This window comes from Tribolium madens, unplaced genomic scaffold (assembly GCF_015345945.1).
Source record: "Tribolium madens isolate multiple individuals breed KSU strain unplaced genomic scaffold, Tmad_KSU_1.1 Scaffold_91;HRSCAF=231;Tcas5.2_LG7, whole genome shotgun sequence".
Taxonomy (NCBI): Eukaryota; Metazoa; Arthropoda; class Insecta; order Coleoptera; family Tenebrionidae; genus Tribolium; species Tribolium madens.
Genome location: NW_025401063.1, coordinates 13,382,418 through 13,403,515, shown reverse-complemented (window position 1 = coordinate 13,403,515; position 21,098 = coordinate 13,382,418). Strand labels below are relative to the sequence as shown.

Below are 21,098 nucleotides of genomic sequence, written 5' to 3'. Positions count from 1 at the left end.
AGTAGTAGTAATTTAGTATGTTAATTCATGTTTTTCTCAAGTGTGCACTTCTAACGCTTTTATTTATGAGAAGCACTCCTTATACATAAATAAACATGATAAGTAATAAGTACGGAATTTTGAAAGAAATACAGTCCCAGGCCAAATTATTAGACTCACTATTTGTTTTATTCAAGTTTTTTCGAAATTAATTAAGCTACTTTTATCTATTTACTTATCAATCAGTTTATTTACGTATAATATACAAAATATGTGCAAAAGATTTGAAACAAACATTTGGATAAACTACCCCTGGTTTTTAACAAAGCCTACTGTATTCCATGAGATGCCTCGGAATTTCTTTTAATTTCTCATTGTGATCCTAATAGCGAATGATTCTCTTAATAAAATTAACTCTGGTTGTAATTTTTTCTGTACCCAATTCAAGATGTTTAAAGACATTTCTTACGGGATGCATGTCGGGAGATTTTCCGGACCAACGTAGAACCAGAATTCTAATGTCTTTGAGGAATTATTTCACTGAAACAATTCTTTTTTATTGGTCGATTAACCAACAGACTCATAGCCTTCACTAAATTAAAATTACTTACTTAAAGAAATTCAAAATACCAAAAGTGAGTATAATAATTTGACCATCAGGGGCTGTAGATCTTAATAATATGTGCAAATAAAGTAAAAGATCAATTCTTTTTTTCTACTTATCTTCCATAAATAAAAAATAAGTTACCTATTGTAATAATTTAATACAGAATTCAAGTTCACAGTGAACAATTGAAAACTCTTAAATGTTTATTAATTACAACCTGTATTTCGCTGTTGTCATGCTGCTATAGTCGTAGTTATTGGGAAATGCAATTTGTAATCAATAAAACACAAATTAAGCTAAAAAATTATAACTTTATTTGTATCAAACACTTCGCTTCAAAACAACGTAATTTAAAAATATACATACATTTTAAGTACTTTCGACATTTCGATCAAACTTAAGATAATAAATACCTGAAATATCATCAATCCAATACAAAAAATAAGGGCTATATTTTTATTAAGATTATCATTTTTATTTTTTTATAACATTTTCCCATAGTTTTAAAATAGTAAAACAACGCCATCTACATGATTAACTTTTCACAAGACATCACTGCACGTACACAATCTTTACAAGACAAGAATTTATCACAATTAGGTATTATAATATTGAGGACAAGCTAGTGTTAGTGCACGATTTTAAATCACTTAATTACATTGGAATACAGCTGATAGTTTGTATTTATCTTGTATATTAAATCCTATTTTCAACCTGATAATTTCACTAAATAACAATCTACCACAAATGTATAACTTCCTTCTTAAGACTTTGAGGCTCAAAAATTATTCCCAAGAATTGTGAATTAGTAATGTTGGTTTCTGATATGATTTTCAGCGCATAAAAAGAGAGGAAATCTCAAAAGCAACAAAGGATAAATTCAGAAAATAAGTAAAAGAAAAAATATAATTAAATATTAGTTTATTATTTGAGTAATAACATAATTATGTATAACATATTTACAAATAAACTAAACTACTCATTATATCTACACCTCATTCAAAAATTTTATAAAACACCTTGAAAGTAGTCTCTTGGCAAAATTATATTCTTAGTAACGCCCAAAATAACAAACAAAAATCTTCTAGAATTCCAGATTAAGATATTTGTTAAGTGTCTTTATGTTTATTTACGTTAAATTAATAAAACTACAACAAAAAACATATAAAATGTAAGGTTTCCTTAAATTAGCCAATCAAAGACATAAAACCAAATAACAAACAAATAAATCTAGAAAAAAAAAAAATACACGACTTCCTCTCTAACCGATTGTAGTAAGAAATAAACTCTGTTCAATAAGTGGCGAAGTAAAACGACACAATTATCAATAATTTATTGGTTTTAAAATGTGATCCATGTTTTTCTATTGTGACGTTAATTTTGTGATTAAAACTTATAAACATCGCCATTCGTTTGCTATAACCGAGCATCGATCCTCTCTGCCAATAGCAATAATTTATAACTGCAACTGTTTAACTATTGGAAATAAGTAAGCTGTTCCTCTTGGACAAATTGATGCAACCAGTTAGATCGTCTCTCTGAAGAGAATGGCAGTCAGTGCATTATAATGCAGAAGGGCGACGAGATAGGTCACTGATCCAAGATGTCGACTAATGAGGCGAAGGCACACGAGCCGAGTCCCGCCGTGGACATCAGCTTTACCAGTTCATGGGCGTGCGCGATTGCGACTTCTAAAGGCGGTTTTCGGGGCTTTTTATTTGATTCTAAAAGAACACACATCTCACAAACTACCCATAAATCAACATCTTTTATATTACCTAAAATGGCTGAGTTAAGGGAAGCACAAATCGACTCTCTTTGCGAAGGCTGCAATTGCCAACCTACAGGACTCGCCCATGGATTTGAGTAAGCTAATAAACTAAATGCATCCTAGAAAAAGTAACAACAAATTATAACAACACCAAAGTGTGATGAAAAATTAACTCACTTCCAACATTTTTTGATTTGTCTCACTAGAATTTTTATCTACTGTCAATCGTTGGCTCATACTATATAATTCTCTACCAAACTCTAGAATTCGTTCGACTGCCGGCTTTGAACATGACTTCCGACAAACTGGCACATCAACCTCTGAAAACAACCAGAAATAAAATAACACTTTAGCCACAAAAACCCAGTTCTTTTAAAAACATTAAAACGATTTGCATAGTGCTTAAAAAAATTAGGACTGCCTTTTCCATTTGTTTTTTTTAAACCAAATCTCATTCTGAAATAGATTCTCATTTTAAAATTGACTTTTAATTAATTTCTAAAAATTAAAATTAATTTTTCCAACTTACCCATATCTTCGTCTTCATTATCACAGCAACCGTCATCCTGTGTGACGTTATTACTATGGCTATTACCATTTTGGTACCCATTGGTCGAATTATTTGATTTGCCATTGCAGGCGTCTCCGTGACCGTTTCGGAACTCCTCGGTGGTGTCCATTTCGACGTCGCCGTCGTCTGTGAATATTACGGGAACGTCTCTACAACTATTACCATTATGTGTCGGCGTCGTGTTATTTTGATTCATTTCTTCAACGCTTTGTTTCGATTTATTGCTATAACTTTTAGTCGATTGTATAACTGAAGTTTGGATTGGACTACTAGATCTAGGCGAAACCGAATACGACGGTGAATAACCACTTTTTCGATGACAAACCTCCACGTCTGAACCGTTTACCATTTCGACAAACTGACGACATTTGAGCATAAATAAGAGATTCTGATTCGACTCTAACAGGCCGGGGTAGAGCCGGCTAGTTCGCTCAATCGCTTCACCCATCCTACCGGCTAACACTAACTTTAGAATTTCTGAAAATAATTAAAAAATTCGTCAACTCTTTCAATAATTTAATTTTTTATGTTAGATTCGTTGAAAATCACATACGAAAACAGCTTTCAATTCTTTCTGTAATTAGGCACACAATTTTGTCAAGAATAATTTAGGTACATTTTTTTATTTAACTTAGATCAGAAGCAATCAAATCTAAATATTTCTAGCACAAAGTTCGAATAGGTTTTCTGTATGAATATTTACTCACGACTTGTGACACTCCCTGCATTAGTACAGACAATAAGTTTTTATACACAGTTTATTATACGAGATGTTTCGTTTTGATTGTGACAAATTTAAACAGGTGATAGAATATTAAATTTTAAGATAAAAGTTTCCTATGAACATGTATTGAAAAATATTATTTAGGGAGTTACACTCCCTGAAAGAGTTGCATGTTTTAATGGATTTTGTTCAATATTTCAGAAACCATTTTAGATAAACTTACAAGATTTGGTACAGTTGATTACCTTTACACACCTAAACGAATTCAAAGACGTAAACGGGGGAAGAGGGAGGTTAGATAAAAAGTACTCTTAACTATTTTAGCTGAAGTTTCTTATCATTTTCAGCAACAAAATTCTAAACTGCATAGTTTTTCACAAAAAAATCTCTCTTGCGTTTTTTTGATGTAACTTACCCTTTTTGAGTAAAATCATTTCACAATTTATGTTACAGACCCCGCACAGCATAAAAATTTAAAATTAAATTCGTTTTACTCTAAAGTCCTCCAGTTTAGAACACCCCTAAATAAAAATTTCGAAATTTGATCTTTGAATTCGTTCAGGTGTTTAAAGGTTATCAGCTGTACCAACTTGTAATTGTGTAATTCTATCTATTCTGTAATAGTGGAAAAACCCCATTAAAAACGCATCTCTTGCAGAGGGTGTAGCTCGCTTACGTAACATTTTTTGATACATGTTCATAGAAAACTTTTGTCTTAAAATTGAATATTCTATCACCTGTTCAAATTTGTAACAATAAAAACTGAACACCCTGTATATACTCTATTGAGCTATTACATAATATGTAAGAGTATAATAATACTTACTTTGTCGATTCTTAATTGATACTATGTCTTCGTTAAAAGGTTGTTCTGTTATGTGGGCGAAGGCCTCTGCTGTATTGCAATAACCATGATGGACGAGATAAGTTGATACCATCCTGTTGATAATCCCTTTTGAATTTTTTCCAATAAATAGCAATCAGAAAACTTACTTGTTTAGTATGGCCTGCCATTCACCGTGACTTTCTGGTACAAGAAAATCGTTAATTTCCATTCTAGTCCTCGTCCCCAACTCCCTCATCATGTCTTCGATGTCGAAAACGAATGGTTCCTGACCGAAGTTCGCATCAACCACTTCTCCAGGAGTTTGAAGGCCTACCGTTGGGTACAAATTCGGCTACAGAATAAAAAAATTATAAAATAAAACTCTTGAACGTAAATTAAATGACGTAAGACACTTGGAATGGACTTAATCTAAGTGTTGGTTGAAATTACGATATATTTACTTCCGTGAACATTTGAACAATTCTTTGATAAAAATTCGAAAAGCAAAGCGCACAAAACTATTTATTGTGTCGTTCTTCTGCTTTGGACCAATTTAATATCTTCCAAATCAATTTTAAACTAAACATTTCTTATTATCCATCATCACAAACTGCTAAAATCTTTTACGTATCACGTGAAACTGAATTCAAATGTCACAAAAAAGGTCATCACAATTTGGAAATAGTGCATTTTTAAGGATACCGTCAACGACAAAGGATAAAGACTTACAAGACTGCGAAGAAATTTAAAATATGATTTCTTTTTGATTATTTTTTTTTACAATAAGTGTAACCTTCAGTTTAGTAATCACAAAAATTGCACTGCTATAAAAATAAAGCTCTTCTGTGTAGATTTTAAGTAATTCTTTATGATTTTGTGATAACAAACATTCTCAAATAATCTACCGTATTTCTTTTCTTTCTAGTGCAAGATTGTTGATTGTTGTAAAAAAAGGAGTAGGAAAACCAATACATTATGACCTCGTTTTTTTAATAAAAACTGTCTTATTTGTAATATTAATTTGTGCACAAATATAAACAATCCAAGTATGTTATATTAGCATTACATAAACTTACACGTACGTTAATAATATTGCTAGTAATGTAATAATAAACTTGTATTTTCAATTATTCATGATACGTGTATTGGTATTAGGTACTATCGGTAGTTTAATTGTAAGCAAGAAAAGTAGTTATTTTATTAGGTATCCAAATATTGGGTTTAAAGTAGCTACGAGTATATTACATAGTGCCTTATCAATGTTACTTTATAATCATTCTGACGTAAATTTTTCGTGTAGTAGTTTTAATTAATAATTTTTATAGAAAAAAACAGTTATGACTTAATTGTCTTCAGTCTAAAACTGATTAAGATTGAATTAAATTTTTTTGCTATCAATTACAACTTCTTCCATAAAGTTAATTACTAGAAAACCGCTAAGGTTTTGCTATTGTGTTCAATTTTTCCAATTTAATCAAATAAAAATTAAATAAATGGCTTCAGAGTACTGTTTCTTATTCTTATTTCGATTAGCTGCAAGCAGTGAACGCAACATTTTGGTTTTCAATAAAAGTTTCACATATAGTCGATACACCAACTATGACTTTCTGGGTTTACAAACAATAAAAAGGCAATAATATTCTTAATCAGTACTGAAGTAAAAAGGTTACTCATGTGCAACTACAAAATACGTTATTACCTAAATCTATAAACAATTCAATCGTTCAATATTTATTTATTGTCCTGTTTCAGCAAAACTAACGTATAACCTATTTTTTGTGATCACAAAAATATTATTTAAATATTATTTGAATTCCCGGTTTCTGTTGACCAAAAAAAAAATGCCCATCACAAACAACAGGGATCAAGTCATCATATTTTAACATTTCTTAGTGCTATAATAGAAACTACGTTTTTGTAGTACATATTTTGAAAAGAACGTATTAAATTGGACTTTAATAATGCTGTAAAAATTTGATTTGTTTTTTTTTAGTTTAATAATTAAACGGTATTTAAAAATGTAGATTGTGTGTGGAAATAATAGTTTACAACAATTTTAAAGTATGTTTATTTTTTTAAGTATATTAATTAAGACGATAGTGACAGAAATTCTCTTACTTTTTGATGTAATTTTTTTGAATACCTGCGTATCATTTTTTGTTAGTAGACTACTAAAGTGGATGAAACAAACATGACGCTGGGAAAACAACCAATCAAAGTGCATTGTCAATAAACCTTGGTCGCGAATTATGAGATCAATACCCCGTACGGAGACAGTACTATTTCCGTGTAATGAATGTTATTATCGGCGTCCATCGTCGACGACGACTTACAGGCAAATCTGTGAAGGCGGTACCGAGGTGGTGTCCGTTTTTCGTGTAAAAGCACGTGTTATCGATGAGGTTGACGCCGCAACCGATGACGTCTCCTGTCGTAAAGGTCGGTCCGTACGGCTGGCCGGTGCCAGACGAGCAGAACGAATGGCCGTCGTCGCCGTGATAACCATACGACTGTTTGTCCCAGCCTATAAGAACTCCACCTCATTAAGGATACTTCGATTCCTACGTCTCCACGTACTTGTATTACCTGGCAATCGGTTCATGTTCACGCCTTGGGCTGATAGACCAATGCCCATGTAGCCGTCGCGACCTTTGCTTACAATCTTCACTTCGAAGTAGTAAAGGCCGCAAGCGGCAGGAATGGGATGCGTCGCTTGGACGCTCGCGGCATCTCTGTGGGTTTTGCCGTGTCCTAAAATAAAAATAAAAAACATCAAAACAGTTTTTATTTCTCAAAAAAAAAAAAACAGAAATTTATTATAAATAAATAAACCGTCTATTACATAGGTGTTAAAAATTAGATGCTTGTGTATAAGATGTTCAAGATTATTTAATATTTTAACTACTAATCCTGAAGATTAAAAGAGACCAGAACAGCTGAAAAAATTCCTGTTATAAAGATTTCTCCTACATATTTTTTATTTTCCTTCTGACATTTAAATACTACTTCACAATTTTTAATAATATTCTATGACTTATTTTTCGTACTATTTTTTATTTAAATATAAAAATAAGTCAACAAAAGACTTGTTTAAATAAATAACAAAACCGTAATGAAGATGAAAACAACTTTAATATTTACAACTGTTCCGATAACAACTATTTTTTTATCTATGGTAGAAAACTAGTTATAACCGGGCCTAAAAACATTGCTGTTCTTATTATAATATTACAATAAATTCCGAAAATATAAGTAGTACCTAAGTTACATGTAAATCTAAAATAAACTGTTGTATGAGTTCGGAAGACGACTAGCGAAGCGAAGAGTGCTTTAACAGAATTTAGTCATCATAAAAGTTAACTGTCAAGTTGTGTAAAAGCTTAGTAGAAAAATTATGTAATTAATTAATACTATATGTACTTTATTGTAGGCAACAAACAATAAATTCTACAAGGTTCAATTTTCAATTGATTAAGCTCTTCCTTTTCAATGAAGCTATCATTAATATAATACGATACTGCACAGATCAATAAAGTAATCGTCTTTTTAGTAACTGAAAATATAATTTGCAAATAAATTATTTAAAAAAAAAACATCAAGCAACAAGTTTTAAAGCAATCTCCAGAGTAATTAAAAAAAATACGTTCATTTAAAAAAAAACATCAGAGATTGGAATTCTGGAACCTAGATTTCCAGAAATTATCTATACAATAAGGTAGTTACAATGTGAAAACATTTCAAGTGTTGATGAAAAAACAGTAACAGTAATAGGATAAGATCGAAGAAGCAGGTGTTTACATTTTAACGTTGTAAGATGACTTGCAGAAACTTTCCCCATTACCATAAGTCTGTCTTAGATTCATACATCCAAAAAAAGGGATTTATTTGTTTTCTCGGATTTGTAATGAATGAGTGAATGAATGTGTCTCGAATATGCAAATGGTGATTGTTAAAGTTGGTAATAAAGCTATTTATTTGTAAAATTAAAAATATAAATAACATTATCAATACAGAAATCTATAAAGGATGACCCCAGATAGACATTGCTTCATAAGTGCAAAGAAAATTGAAAAAAATAATTGAAGTTCTTGCGACATATACGAATATGTACATACTTGTCAATATGTTACATATTAACAAACAATTATTTCTAAATTTTTAACTGTGCTAAATCTCTGTTTGAAGATACATATAGTGATTAATGTGAAACAAAAATAAAAGTATTTTTTATCTTCGTTAAAGAGTTACAGCTTAGCAAATAGTAATAAAATGAATTTTGTAAAAGTTGGTCGTGATAAATTAAAAACGATGACATTTATGAAACAATTGCTTAGTTCCAAGTCTCATTTAATTGATACTGTCAATTTGTGTACTTAATTATTATTATGTCTTTACTTAATTTTTATTTTATTTTTCCAGTTAAATAACGTTTTAGAACTCATATTTATGTTTAATACCCGTGCTATAGCCATCGCCTCACTGGCAACGTCGCAACTGCGTTTTTTGAGGTGAAATAGTCCAGAAACATTTGATTTCTGTGTAAAAAAAAAGATCTGTGTTACAACTGAACCTTACTGAAAAATTTTAAGCCTTACATACAAAAAAAAACATTGTGAAAAGTAACAGAAGTGATGGTGGCTGTGACACGACTTCTTATATGCCACATTGACAGTACAATTAAAGGAGATTTGGAACTAAGCAATTGTTTCATAAATGTCATCGTTTTTAATTTATCACGACCAACTTCTATAAAAATCATTGATACTCTTTGCTAAGCTGTAACTGTTTAACGAATAAAGCTAAAAAATATTTAATTTGTCGTTCTCAGAATGACATTTTTTATCACTGATTGACGTATGGCGGTTTGCTTTTGAAACACCTGTAAATATAGGGTGGGCCATCTGTTGGTTTCTTTTTAAGATTGTTATTAAAACTACACTATTGAATATTTTTGAATGATTGTTGCTTTGTTCAAGAGAGTACACCTTCCGATTATTTATGAAGAACTATTTCAGCTAAATGACTGCCGCGGTTGGCTTGGCAGTAGCCCATTCTCTTAACCCAATTTTGCAATACACTGTCGATTATTTGTCTCTATTTCACGAATAGCTCGATGGATGTTTTCTTTAAGTGCGTCAATGGTTTATGGATCGTTGGAGTAACAATGGTCTTAGCAATTTTATTTATTTTTTTTGCATTCGATAACTAAAAGGTTCAAAGAGTTTTTTAGAATTTTCAAAATTGTCAACTGTCAAATTGCAAGGCTAGTATGATTTTTTGAAAATGATCTTTAACAAACAGTTATAACTCAGTTTTTTTTAAATAAAATGACTCTATTTTCTGAACGGCAATCAAAAGTACATCAATTTGTAGGACTTTTATCAACATGTCCTATACCTATCTCTTACAGTTTTTGAAATAATCACAAAAAACATGTTTTGTTTTGTTTTTTATTTTTATAGTTAATCACGTAGGCTTTGGAAAAATACAATAAAGAAATGCCATAATTAATTCAGATGTTCTATAAGTTTACCATTTTCAAACAGTATAAAACTCGAGGGTGAACTGATTGAGTGGATTCCATTATTTCATTTGGTTAAAGATTATTAAATGCCGCCTCAATCCTTGCCTCTATTCTTTGTAATTCCGGATGGGTGTTGTGTAGACTAAATCTTTAATACATATTGATTATTTTCCAAAACCTACGTGACTAACTATGTATAAAAATAAAAAAAACACGTTTTTCGTGATTATTTCAGAAACTGTAAGAGATGGGTACAGGACATGTTGATAAAAGTCCTTCTACAAATCGATGTACTTTTGATTGCCGTTGAGACAATAAGGTCACTTTATTTGAAAAAGCTGAGTTATAGCTGATTGTTAATTATCATTTTCAAAAAATCAAATTAGCTTTGCAATTTGACAATTGACAATTTTAAAAGATTTTAGAAAACTCTTCGAACATTTGGTTATCGAATGCAACAAAAATTATTCACTTATGGCAAAGGGCAGGACCAGTTTGCGGCGATGGTCAAATTATTAATCCTTGACCAGAAGGGTCCTAAAAAAGGTGACGGCTGGATTGCGGCCGTGAAAGGCAGGTAGCAGGATTATCTTATAATTTCTCCCACTGCGTTTTGTAGATAATGATTGTATGTAATCCCGAGAGTAATCTTAATAAAGTTTAGGTAAAATAAGTTTAATTTTGGTATTAATAAATATTTTATTTTCTTACACTATATGTATGTACAAAGTGATCCACTAATTTTTTAAAGCTTACCATTGAAGTACGCTATTGATTAACCAATACTTCACCAATCTTGAGGGGTTGTACGTCAAGTATTTGTCAAGCAAAACCGTATCCGGTTGCAGTGTTTCAAGTTATTAACAAAAATACTTTCAAATCTGTTATCAACAGACTGAGTCTTTCTGGATCACTTCGTGTATGTATGCAAAAGTCTTGTACAAAATTTATAAACAAAAATAACTTCTTAATAAGAACAAACCATAGTCTGGTAATATAATTGATCGCAAAGGGTTCAAGAGCTAAGATGTTTTAAATGAACCTCTGCAAATAAAAATTTTGACCCAAAAATTGACATGTCAAAAACTGTGACAGATAAGTACTAACAACTAAGTACATTTTATTTAGTTTGGAGAGGAGAATTCAAAAATACAATAAAAATAAGTGGTTACCATTTAAATTTCAAAGTTGGCGCCAATTTCTCGTAGTTCCGGAAGTTCAGTCATTTTGAAAATAATTTAATTGAACTTAGACTGGTCGATTTGGGTTGTATACAAAATTTCAAATTCGTATCTGCATTGGAAGTTAAAAAAGTTCTAATGTAGACCCTAAAAGAATCACCTTGTATACCTGTCAATATGTCAGGCGCGTCAGTGTTGCGAATGTGAAAATAACACTTTAAAAAGAAACTAAATAGCACTTTAAAAAGAAACTAACAAATGGCCCACCCAGTATACATAAATTTAGCCGATTACAATACTTTCCTTATAGGATAAGGAAGCAGAGGTATACTGGCAAAACAAGTCAGCTTATATGGCTTTAAAAGCTTTGTTAGTTAATTCTCCCTAAATTTTACTAGTATGATTTGATTTTATTGACAAAATGCCGACATTTTAAAAGTGGCACTTGATAGAGTTCAAAAGTTCAGCTAAATGTGGATGTCTCAACATGCGACTTGGAGATTGATTTTCCTCGAAAATATTCGCGTGTTGTCACACACATCTCCCGTCAATAAAAATGAATCAACTCTAATTTTATCAATTCAGAATTTCTATGAAGAAATTGTTGTCAATACAACTAATGTAAATCAAGCCTACGGAAAGTTTCTTTAACATTTTCTTCTAATCTATATCTTAACCCTTGACAAACCTGTTGAATTAGGCAGCCGTATGCAAGAATTAACTCTATCGGCATTTCTTTCCAAATATGCGTTAAGACCGTTTAGTCAAAGTTTCTAACTTTGTGAATCCAAGGCCACCGACCTGGGGGTTGGACGAACATAAATGCGACCAAGAGGGGCTTGTCTGGAACGCAGATCCAATACCACCTGTCTGGCGAGTTCTTTGCCCTTATAATTGAGTGCGAAGGTCTGTTACTACTGGCAATTTTAATATTTGTTAAAAATAATGATTCGACATTTCAAATCATTTGCTGAAAATGTGCTCCCAAATTAGATAAAATAAACAGTTCTCGAGAATGATCAAAATTGAAAAAAAAACTAATTGATACATAACATACTTTAATTTTCAAACAATGTGTTTTTGTGTTTCTGGTCCATTTTTGTTACCCAGTGCTGTTGAAAAGAAAAAGACTTAGTGGTTATATAATCGTTTCTTAAGTTAAGAGTGTTGTTAAAAAGTTTATTCTGAAACTGATTATTACTAGCGGTTGTAATAAACCATTTTACTAAAGCGAAGGTGGACACACGTACTAACAGCCTACAGAACACCATTAATACAGCATACATGCAACCTAACAATTGTTTTTATAATTTCCCCTAATGTTACTGTTGGAAACATACAGATTGGCCAATGAAGGGACAGTATAGCGTAGAGTACAACGACCTACCGGAGGAATACAACCGGATCGTGTTCACCGAAAACCCGGATGGATGCGAATGACGTCATGATGGGTTTGAACGCATTTTGAAAACAACATAGAGGGTGTGGATTCATTTAGCGCAACTGATGCCACAAAGCAACTGGGTCAAGGCTTATTTCGTTGTCATTCTTGTGGCGTAGTCCAACTTCATGAAATTACGCACTACTTGGCGTAAATATAAAGAATTTTAATGGAAATCGTTAATTGACTAAATATTTATTAATATCATCACTTTTGACATTGTCGAGGCCTAGACAACGGGATAAAAGACGCGCTCATGGCAATGACTCGAAAACAATGGTCGATGGATGACCATGAGAATTTTAAGAAGCTGGTTTTAAGGTAACCGAAGAAATTTTTGCAATTTTTGAAAGAATCAATGGTCACGCACTGCATCTACATATGACCCAAGGTTCACAAAATAACGGGATGGGAAATAAGGTCTACACTAATTTATTATTGTATAACCGTTACTCTTGTTAAAATTTTATTTGCATAATTAACCACGTAGTAATTATTTCAAACTGTTTCATATGATCAAATTGCATCAAAAATCCAGTAAAAGTGAAAACATGCATGCTTTCGTTGTTATTATTTAACATAATAAAAAATATTTGGAATACAAATGTAAAGGAATTTGTACTCCCCAAAGTACAGTTAGTTGGTAAAAGTAAAGTATGAAATCAACTATCAAAATATAAAATAAATATGTATTGTAAATTTTCCGAAAAAGCAGAAAGAATACCCATTTATTATTATCTATACCTACTAGAAAAAATATATTGTATATATTTTTATTAACCTTTTGACTTAAAAGCTTCATTGATTAAATTTTTTAGCGCACTCACATGTCATTAAAACCTTAAAAATAGCAGGTTAAACTTTTGTTGTTGTACATACATATTCACTAATTAAATCTGCTTTAGTTGAACAAAAATTTACAAACAATCTTTTCACAAAATATAAAGTCTTTATGGGAAGAGACAAATAGAGATACCTATTGTGTTCAATAAAAACAACTTTTAATGATAAGTTGTAAATTTAAGTTAACAAATAAGCACCACAGTTTGCTAAGGATTAGCGTTAGATTATTTACAAAGTAAAGCAACAACCGTGTGATCATGACAATGGTTTCAGGCTATAGAGCAACATCGTATCAGATAATGTAACGGTCTGTTGTCCTCAACATTTAACACTGAAATCTAATTGAATTTACCGAACATCCTTGATTTATTAAGTGTTGGTGGATTATGTTCTCATCAAAAAAATGTTTTTCAAAAATTCCACAAAGTATTAAAATACATTTTTGCTCGTTATTTAACTCGTTACCGATCACTTGCTTTATCATGCTGAGATTCAGAAAAACATTTCCGTAATAAATTAAAACATTGAAATCATTATTGTATTAGAGCACATACACGTAACATAAGCCACAAATCTATAAAACAGGTCAAGACCACGTTCTATCGTTTCCCTACTTATGGTATACCAGAAATTAAAGGTGTTTTTTTTTGGCGTGATAAAACTTTAAATTGAGACAACTTTGATACCAGTTGCTATGAGTCAAAGCTCGAGTAATCGAGTGTCGAGTAATACAGGGTGATTTTTTAAAATGAACCAGCTCAGTTTCTCAGAAAAATAAACAAAAATTAGAAAACCCCACGACAGGCCAATTTTTATTTACAGGGGAACACATTTTGAAAGTTGTAGTATCAACAGCTTTTGTAATACAAACAACCCCTTACAAATTTTACATGGTACCTTTGTAATACTTCAAGTGAAAGGTATTTTGACCAGAGACTCGGCTGTGTGTATTTTTTATTTACGTTACGCAGCATAAGATCTTAGCCACCTGGCTGTTCTAAAGACCTTCTATATTCTTTTTTTCGTACCTATATTGTTTTTGGAGTGCCGTATCATTATAACATAAAAATGTCCGTTTAATTTTAGTTTAAACTTAAACCTTCAACTTTGTGCATTCCATACTACATTATTACGAGTATAATCAGTAATTGAGCACCATGTAACCTTACAAAAAAAACAAAACTCAAAAAAAACCACAGTCGAATTCCTGATCAAAATACCTCCCCATTTGAAGTACCACAAAGAGAGTAGTAACATTTAAAATGTTGAAGGAGTTGTTTGTATTAAAAAAAAGGTAAGTACTACAAATTTCGAAAGTACACTAAATGATGTCTCTCTGTAAATAAAAATTTATCTGTCTCAGGATTTTCTAATTTTTGTTTACTTTTCTGAGATATTCAAGATGACTCGTTATTAAAAAAATCACCCTGTGTTTGCCATTTCATCATACAAATGAAAATTGAAAATCGTGGAAATTTATTATGAAAATCTTTTTTTTTTTTTATTCGCGAAACCTACAAATCGCAACGACCATTTTACGATCAACCTAATCAATATTTAAAAAAATAAGAGAAAGTATTAAGTATTTAAAAATATAAATAATTTTATTAAAAATTTTCTATTATTAATCCACCTGTTTAATTCGCTTTAATTTATTTCCATTTTAAAAAAAGTTGAAATAAAACAATGACTGTAAACATTATTAAAATACGAGTACATATTTCAGTTCCAAATAGGTCGAAATTATAATATAATAAACTTCATTAGTTTTAATCTTCCTGTTTAATTCACTTAACTCCTCCATGTATACGTAACCACACAAAAATGTTGACAGAACAGTAACAAAATCCCTCCCGACATTGATAAATATCGTACAATACCATTACTTTGAATTGAGACTAATATTTCGCTAATAATGTCACTTGATCCTTTGATGACATTCATTTTCTATGGAATTAGCAGTAGTCACAAGACACAATACCTATGAAAGCAAAGAAGAAAATGAATGGTAGACAATGAACTTGTTCCACTAATTTCACCTTCCCCTTAGGGCCCAGTAAACGAAGTAATAGTTAAAAGAATGAATGTCAAGACCATCAGAAGCTCCACAATAACCGAAACAGATTTTTAATTACGGCGTAATTAGAGTGAAATCCGTATGGTGGTATTACAGTTGTGATTCCGTGAAGAAATTAGTTTCTAGGCAATGGACATTGCGCACACATAATTACTGTTCAAATCCAAATTATCTCCTAATGTAATACCCATAAGTCCACTTTTGAATTGCGCAAAAATGTTTTCGGAAACGTAGACTGAAGCTCAGTTACGCCACCACACAAAATAACATAATGTTGGATCATTCACCTTCTACGTTCGTTTCCTACAAATCATCCTGCTTGACCAATCACAAAGACTGTATCTGCTATCTGGTCGCGATTTAGAAAATCTATTTTTACGCACGAAAAAAATACACGAAACCCGTGTACGAATGCATTCACGGTCAGCACCAGTTGTTCGTAGGTTGTGGTCCACTCTAACAACTAACAACCTTGTATTTGTTTATTTACTAACAGCACCTTTCTTTAGGAGACGTAGTGTCAATTCCGCACAATTGCCAAGATACTCGAAATATCGAACAATGATGGTCGCGACGTGGTGAAACCGCTGCGAAAGATAACGGGAGGTCAACGGCAATGTATTTACGTGTTTTGACGGATTATGACATGGAGCCTTGGGATACGAAGAGAAAATTCATGTCTGATAAGAGTTTATGAGTGGGATGCTTGCAAATGACACAATCAACTGAATTGTTTGAAAACTGATGTACTCGTATTTTATTAATGATGACTTGGGTGATATTTGCGGAAATGTAGGTTACTATCTTAATGAAGTATATTTTGTAGTGCTTACAACCGCTATGAACTTATTATTACTTGTTTTTTTTCTTTCCTCATTCCACATTTGTTCATTTTGTATCACTATTTCTGCATTATTGTGTATAATGTAATATTACAAACTAGAACGTTGATATGGTAATAATGAAAGTATTCTCATAGCACACAATCAGTGAGAAAAAGTGTGTATTCGTCCAACTGAAATAGTGAATATTGACTAAAATTAAAGATCTTACAACAATGCAACTTAGGACATACTCGTAGAAGATGATCAGTCTGCAGTAAAATGCAAATTAGGGTTTTCTTGGTTTATAAGATATTTATTACTCACTTCGTCTCACTTTTCAAAACAGATGCTGTGGCAATAATAATAAGCAGGTACTGAGTGTATAATAAACATCTTAAACCGAGAAAACCCCCATTTGCATTTTATAATACTGCAGATCTACTGTTCTAAGCTGTATTGTTGTAAGATTTATAATTTTAGACAATATTCACTATTTCAGTTGCAGAACTACAGAAAAGACGTTTTCCTTAGACCCACTAAAATTTTTATTACTTTTAAGTTAAATGCGGTATTGTTAAGAGTAAACCAGAAGGTAAACATATCATAAATAAATTTAAAAACGCAAGGTGGCTAATAATAACCTATTATTAAATAAGGCTGAATTTTGTTATATAGTTGATACCAACAATATTTGAGACTCATTATAGAATAAGACGATTACCCCCCACGGTGGTTCATGGGGCTTGCGGTAGAGATGCCATAAACAAATTTGCATTTCTTAGGACAGGCACGTTTCAAAGGTTTGTAGGAAAAGATGGTCCGTAACAGAAATTTGTTTTTGGGCTTTCATAAAAAAAAATTAATTAATTTTAATATTCAGCTATATTTTGAGATTGTTTCTTTACAAATCTGCATTATCACTTTAATACTAAATTAAAAACCTACCACGAAAATTCCTGAATACGGCTCTTTTGTAAATCTTCAGGGTAGTACCACCAGCAGTGAAAAATTATTACCTACGGCCGACCGCAAGGCTGCTTAATCCTCAATAAAGCTTTGCATACGTCAATCTCAAATATTCCTAGTGACGACTATAATAGCTGGGTAAAACTCTATAGCTTGTTCCAAATCTGGTGGCGAACTGACGTTGTCAAAAATCACTGAATTTTGACACTAAACATATGTTTACTATTAAAAATAATATTGTTCATAGGCGTCGTATGAAATAATATTTCAAAACCACTGTTATTATTTAAAAAAATATAATAAGTAGGTACTCGTACATAAGATGAAGAATAATGAACAAATTATTAAATTGTTAACGCATGAAAAGAATTTTCAAAAATGATATTCCTAACAATTATCCATGTCTTTGAAATTTTTAAAGAAAAAAAGTACGCCCATGTATTTTTTTATCTTAAGCAAGTGGGCGCACTCCAAGTGTCTTTTCTGTCACTGTCAGTTCGCCACCAGATATGGAATAAGCTCTACCACTACTTTGGTTTTAAATACGGCCCTGTTTTGTTCTGGTGGGTGCAGTAACACTTGGAAAGGAACGTGCCATTTATGAAGGGTTACAAATTCAAGCCATTGTTGGGTTAATCCCTTATAATGTCTCATAAAATTTTTAGTAGGTCTTAGAAAAACGATTTTTCTATATACAGAGTGATTAATATTTCTAATCCCTTCACCAAAATGTATACAAAACAAGCCAGCAGAAATTATAAGTAATTATTTTTTTGAATAATCAGTGTCCCCGAAACTTATTTTTTTCTATAAATGTTATTCCAGCTTGCACAAAAATTATAAATTTATTAAAATTAACCTTTAAATGATCAGCAATAAAATAGAACATTTAACTAGCATCTGTATTAGGGTTAGTATTGCAAATTATTACTTGGTTTTCTTCAATTAATAGTGGGCATTTATGAACTTCTTAAGTTATTTTGTTGACAACATCCATTATACATCATAATATTCTGTTGGTGTATAAAGCAAGGCTACTTGCACCAAATGGTTCTATAATTGCTTGTCCTCAACTTCTTGATTGGTTGTTTCAATTTGAAACTTTCAAAGTATCACAAAAATAAAATAAAGTGACCTTCAGAAATCAGAAATTTTGGCAAACAGAATGCTATAATACTGTTAAAATTCATTTCAAACTTTATTTACTGAGTATAGCTGTCATTTAAGTATTTTATTGTTGTTTTTTTTTTTGTTTTTAATGTTTATTTAAAGAAATCATATAATTATTATTCATTGTTTTGTTAATAAACATTGTGTGTTAATAAACACACTACACAGTTAGATCAATAGATAGAGAGCATGATCGCAACAGCTCATGTGCGTTAATCGTTAATCCTTAAAGGGCATTGGTCGTATAGTTATTCACTTTTAAATAATCGCATGTCATGATAAAAAAAGTGGTTTGAAGACATGACCTAAAAGTTAAAATGTTGAAAAAACTATAGGAGACAATAGGTATGTAGAGGGCTGAGAAACCAATTAATGTAAGTCATAATTTTTCTCAAAATGATTTATGTGATTCAAAAGACGCTGTATGGTTAAATCTTTTAGTTGGCGATGCAAGTAAGGCACTATTAAAGTATTATCAATTCTCTTTCAAGAAAGATTTTGTTTTTCACATTTGCAAGCTTTTTTTATACAATTTTTTTAAATGCTTCATTATCTCATTTTTAACATGATTTGACTTGCACTGATTGGCTTCTGAAATTAAGTTAATCTTCCAATTCTACAAACAAATAAAAACTGATCAAAAACTGCCTTACAATGTCACAGAAATTATTATTTCCTGTTTCGTTTTAATTAAAACAACCAACAACAACCGTTAGATTTTATCTACAATCCATTTTTGTAAGACTACAATATTTTTGCCACGACTTTTTCAAACAAAATAAATTTGAGAAATATTAAATTTTAATGTCCTCAAGTCACAAATCAAGACAAAACCAATATTAAATCAAATTTTTCAAACAAAAGGCTTGAATTAACTCCTTTGTCTAAAATAAAGACAGCTATACAGGGTGTTTGTGGATTGCGAGCAAATATTTTAACCACTAAGAGAATTTGTTATGAAAAAAAGTAATTTTTTATAATAGTAAGTATTGACCCACTAACATTGACACTGATCTACCCTAATGTAGCGATATTTTTTTTGTCTTTACGCTGTTTACGTTCCAAAGTTTTTTCTTAAGAATGATTGTAAACATCGTATTAAGACAAAGGCGGGGACAGGTTTTTAGCCTCAATTTATTTTTAATTTTAACTCAGAAATAACGTGCTTTCGACAAAAGTTGGAATAACGAAAGTTGTTTCTTTTGACGAGTCCTATTAGTGGTTAAAATATTTGCTCTCAATCCTCAAACACCCTGTATGTATAACAAAATGGAAGTAGAAAAAACACTTCTGGTCTCACCCTTCTCACCTGAAACTGTTTTATGGTTACGACACAAAGGGTAAAGCTGCACAAAACTTGCTTACAAGTCAAAACAAGATTTTATGAGTCCAATCCCTGTCTAGAGAGGGTAAATATAAAAATAAGAGTTCAAACAGGGAAGACACATTCTTTCAGATACTATAAAAGAATTTTAACAAAATAAAAACATTCCGTAATGTTAATTCAAAAATCTCGTTCGTTTATTTCCTCGAATCGTAGCCAGAACGAAGAAAATGTCATGCAGAAGTTGAAAATATCCATTTTATAAATAGCTGGGGATGAGTGACTTGTATGGAATTGTTGAAATGAGTTTGCAAGGTTGAAAGTTTTGCAAAATTTCATTACATCAAAATACAAGGCTGTCCTTCCTTGTAAATACAAACTACGTAATAATGTTGAATAAAATTCTCTATTTTTACTTCCGTTTTCTTAGCCAAATTCCGTATGTTAAATGGCTGTCAGGTGGTCACAGACGTACTGTCAGACCGGATTGTCAAATTTTGACACTTGTCATGTCTATTGAGGTTAGAACGCATCAAATTCGGAACGACGAAATCTGCTTAGGTATTACTGTTTATGTTAATTATTCACATATGATTAATATAATTGAGTAATTAATTGCCTGCGTCGAGAATGAGAAATGGCGAAAACGATAAGGAGAGCAATATTCGCAACAGCAACGAAAATAGCAAGACGACGCATTTTACTTGAAAAATTTTTGGAAAATCGTGCAGAATGGCCCAGATAGGGGAGGTATAACAGGAGAATAATTTGACGTAAATGCGCAAGAATCCCTCACGCACCACCGTCCCCGAGGAATGAAATCAGCTCACCCCGTGTCACAATCAGCTGATTTCTTTGTTTGCACCGTGGACAGGAGTATTGAGGAGTGCACGGTCGATGACACCCGTGAAGGGGTGCTGCGAGCACGACAGCAGAGTCTCGCCAATGTTATCCGCCACGCGTCAAGAAAAATCCACTGCGTGACAAACCGTTTCAATTCCCTTGAAAGGACTTACCTTTGTAATGAACGCGTAAATTGTTCTGGGACAGTCCGATGTAGTTGTACTTTTCCTTGGGGCTCCAAGCGCGGGGCAACGGCGACTTTTCCTCGTTTACAGCCGGATATAGTCTTTTTAAACGATCCACCACGACCTTCTGCGTTTCTAATTGAGAATCCATCGCACTCCGACCATTACTCACGGCGGCCATTTCTAAACTCCCTTTCCCTTCTGTAGGGGAACAACAATGCGCATTCTCGGACAGCGCCACC

General features: G+C 31.9%; 1 protein-coding gene across 2 annotated transcripts; it reads right to left on the bottom strand.

The window, feature by feature from the left end:
- Positions 1-1,490: 1,490 nt before the first annotated feature.
- Positions 1,491-21,098, bottom strand: LOC123011108 (ran-binding protein 9). Of its 2 annotated transcripts, none has more exons than XM_044408400.1 (9): positions 20,845-21,098; positions 7,056-7,229; positions 6,812-7,002; positions 4,646-4,830; positions 4,479-4,591; positions 2,887-3,405; positions 2,535-2,677; positions 2,365-2,476; positions 1,491-2,310 (listed from the first exon to the last, which is right to left on the bottom strand). In XM_044408400.1, the coding sequence occupies exons 1-9, from the start codon at positions 21,035-21,037 to the stop codon at positions 2,177-2,179; spliced, it is 1,764 nt and encodes a 587-aa protein (XP_044264335.1). In that variant the 5' UTR covers positions 21,038-21,098; the 3' UTR covers positions 1,491-2,176. The 2 variants fall into 2 exon arrangements, with proteins under 2 accessions (XP_044264335.1, XP_044264336.1); XM_044408401.1 differs by having other exon boundaries at positions 7,065-7,229; positions 20,845-21,097.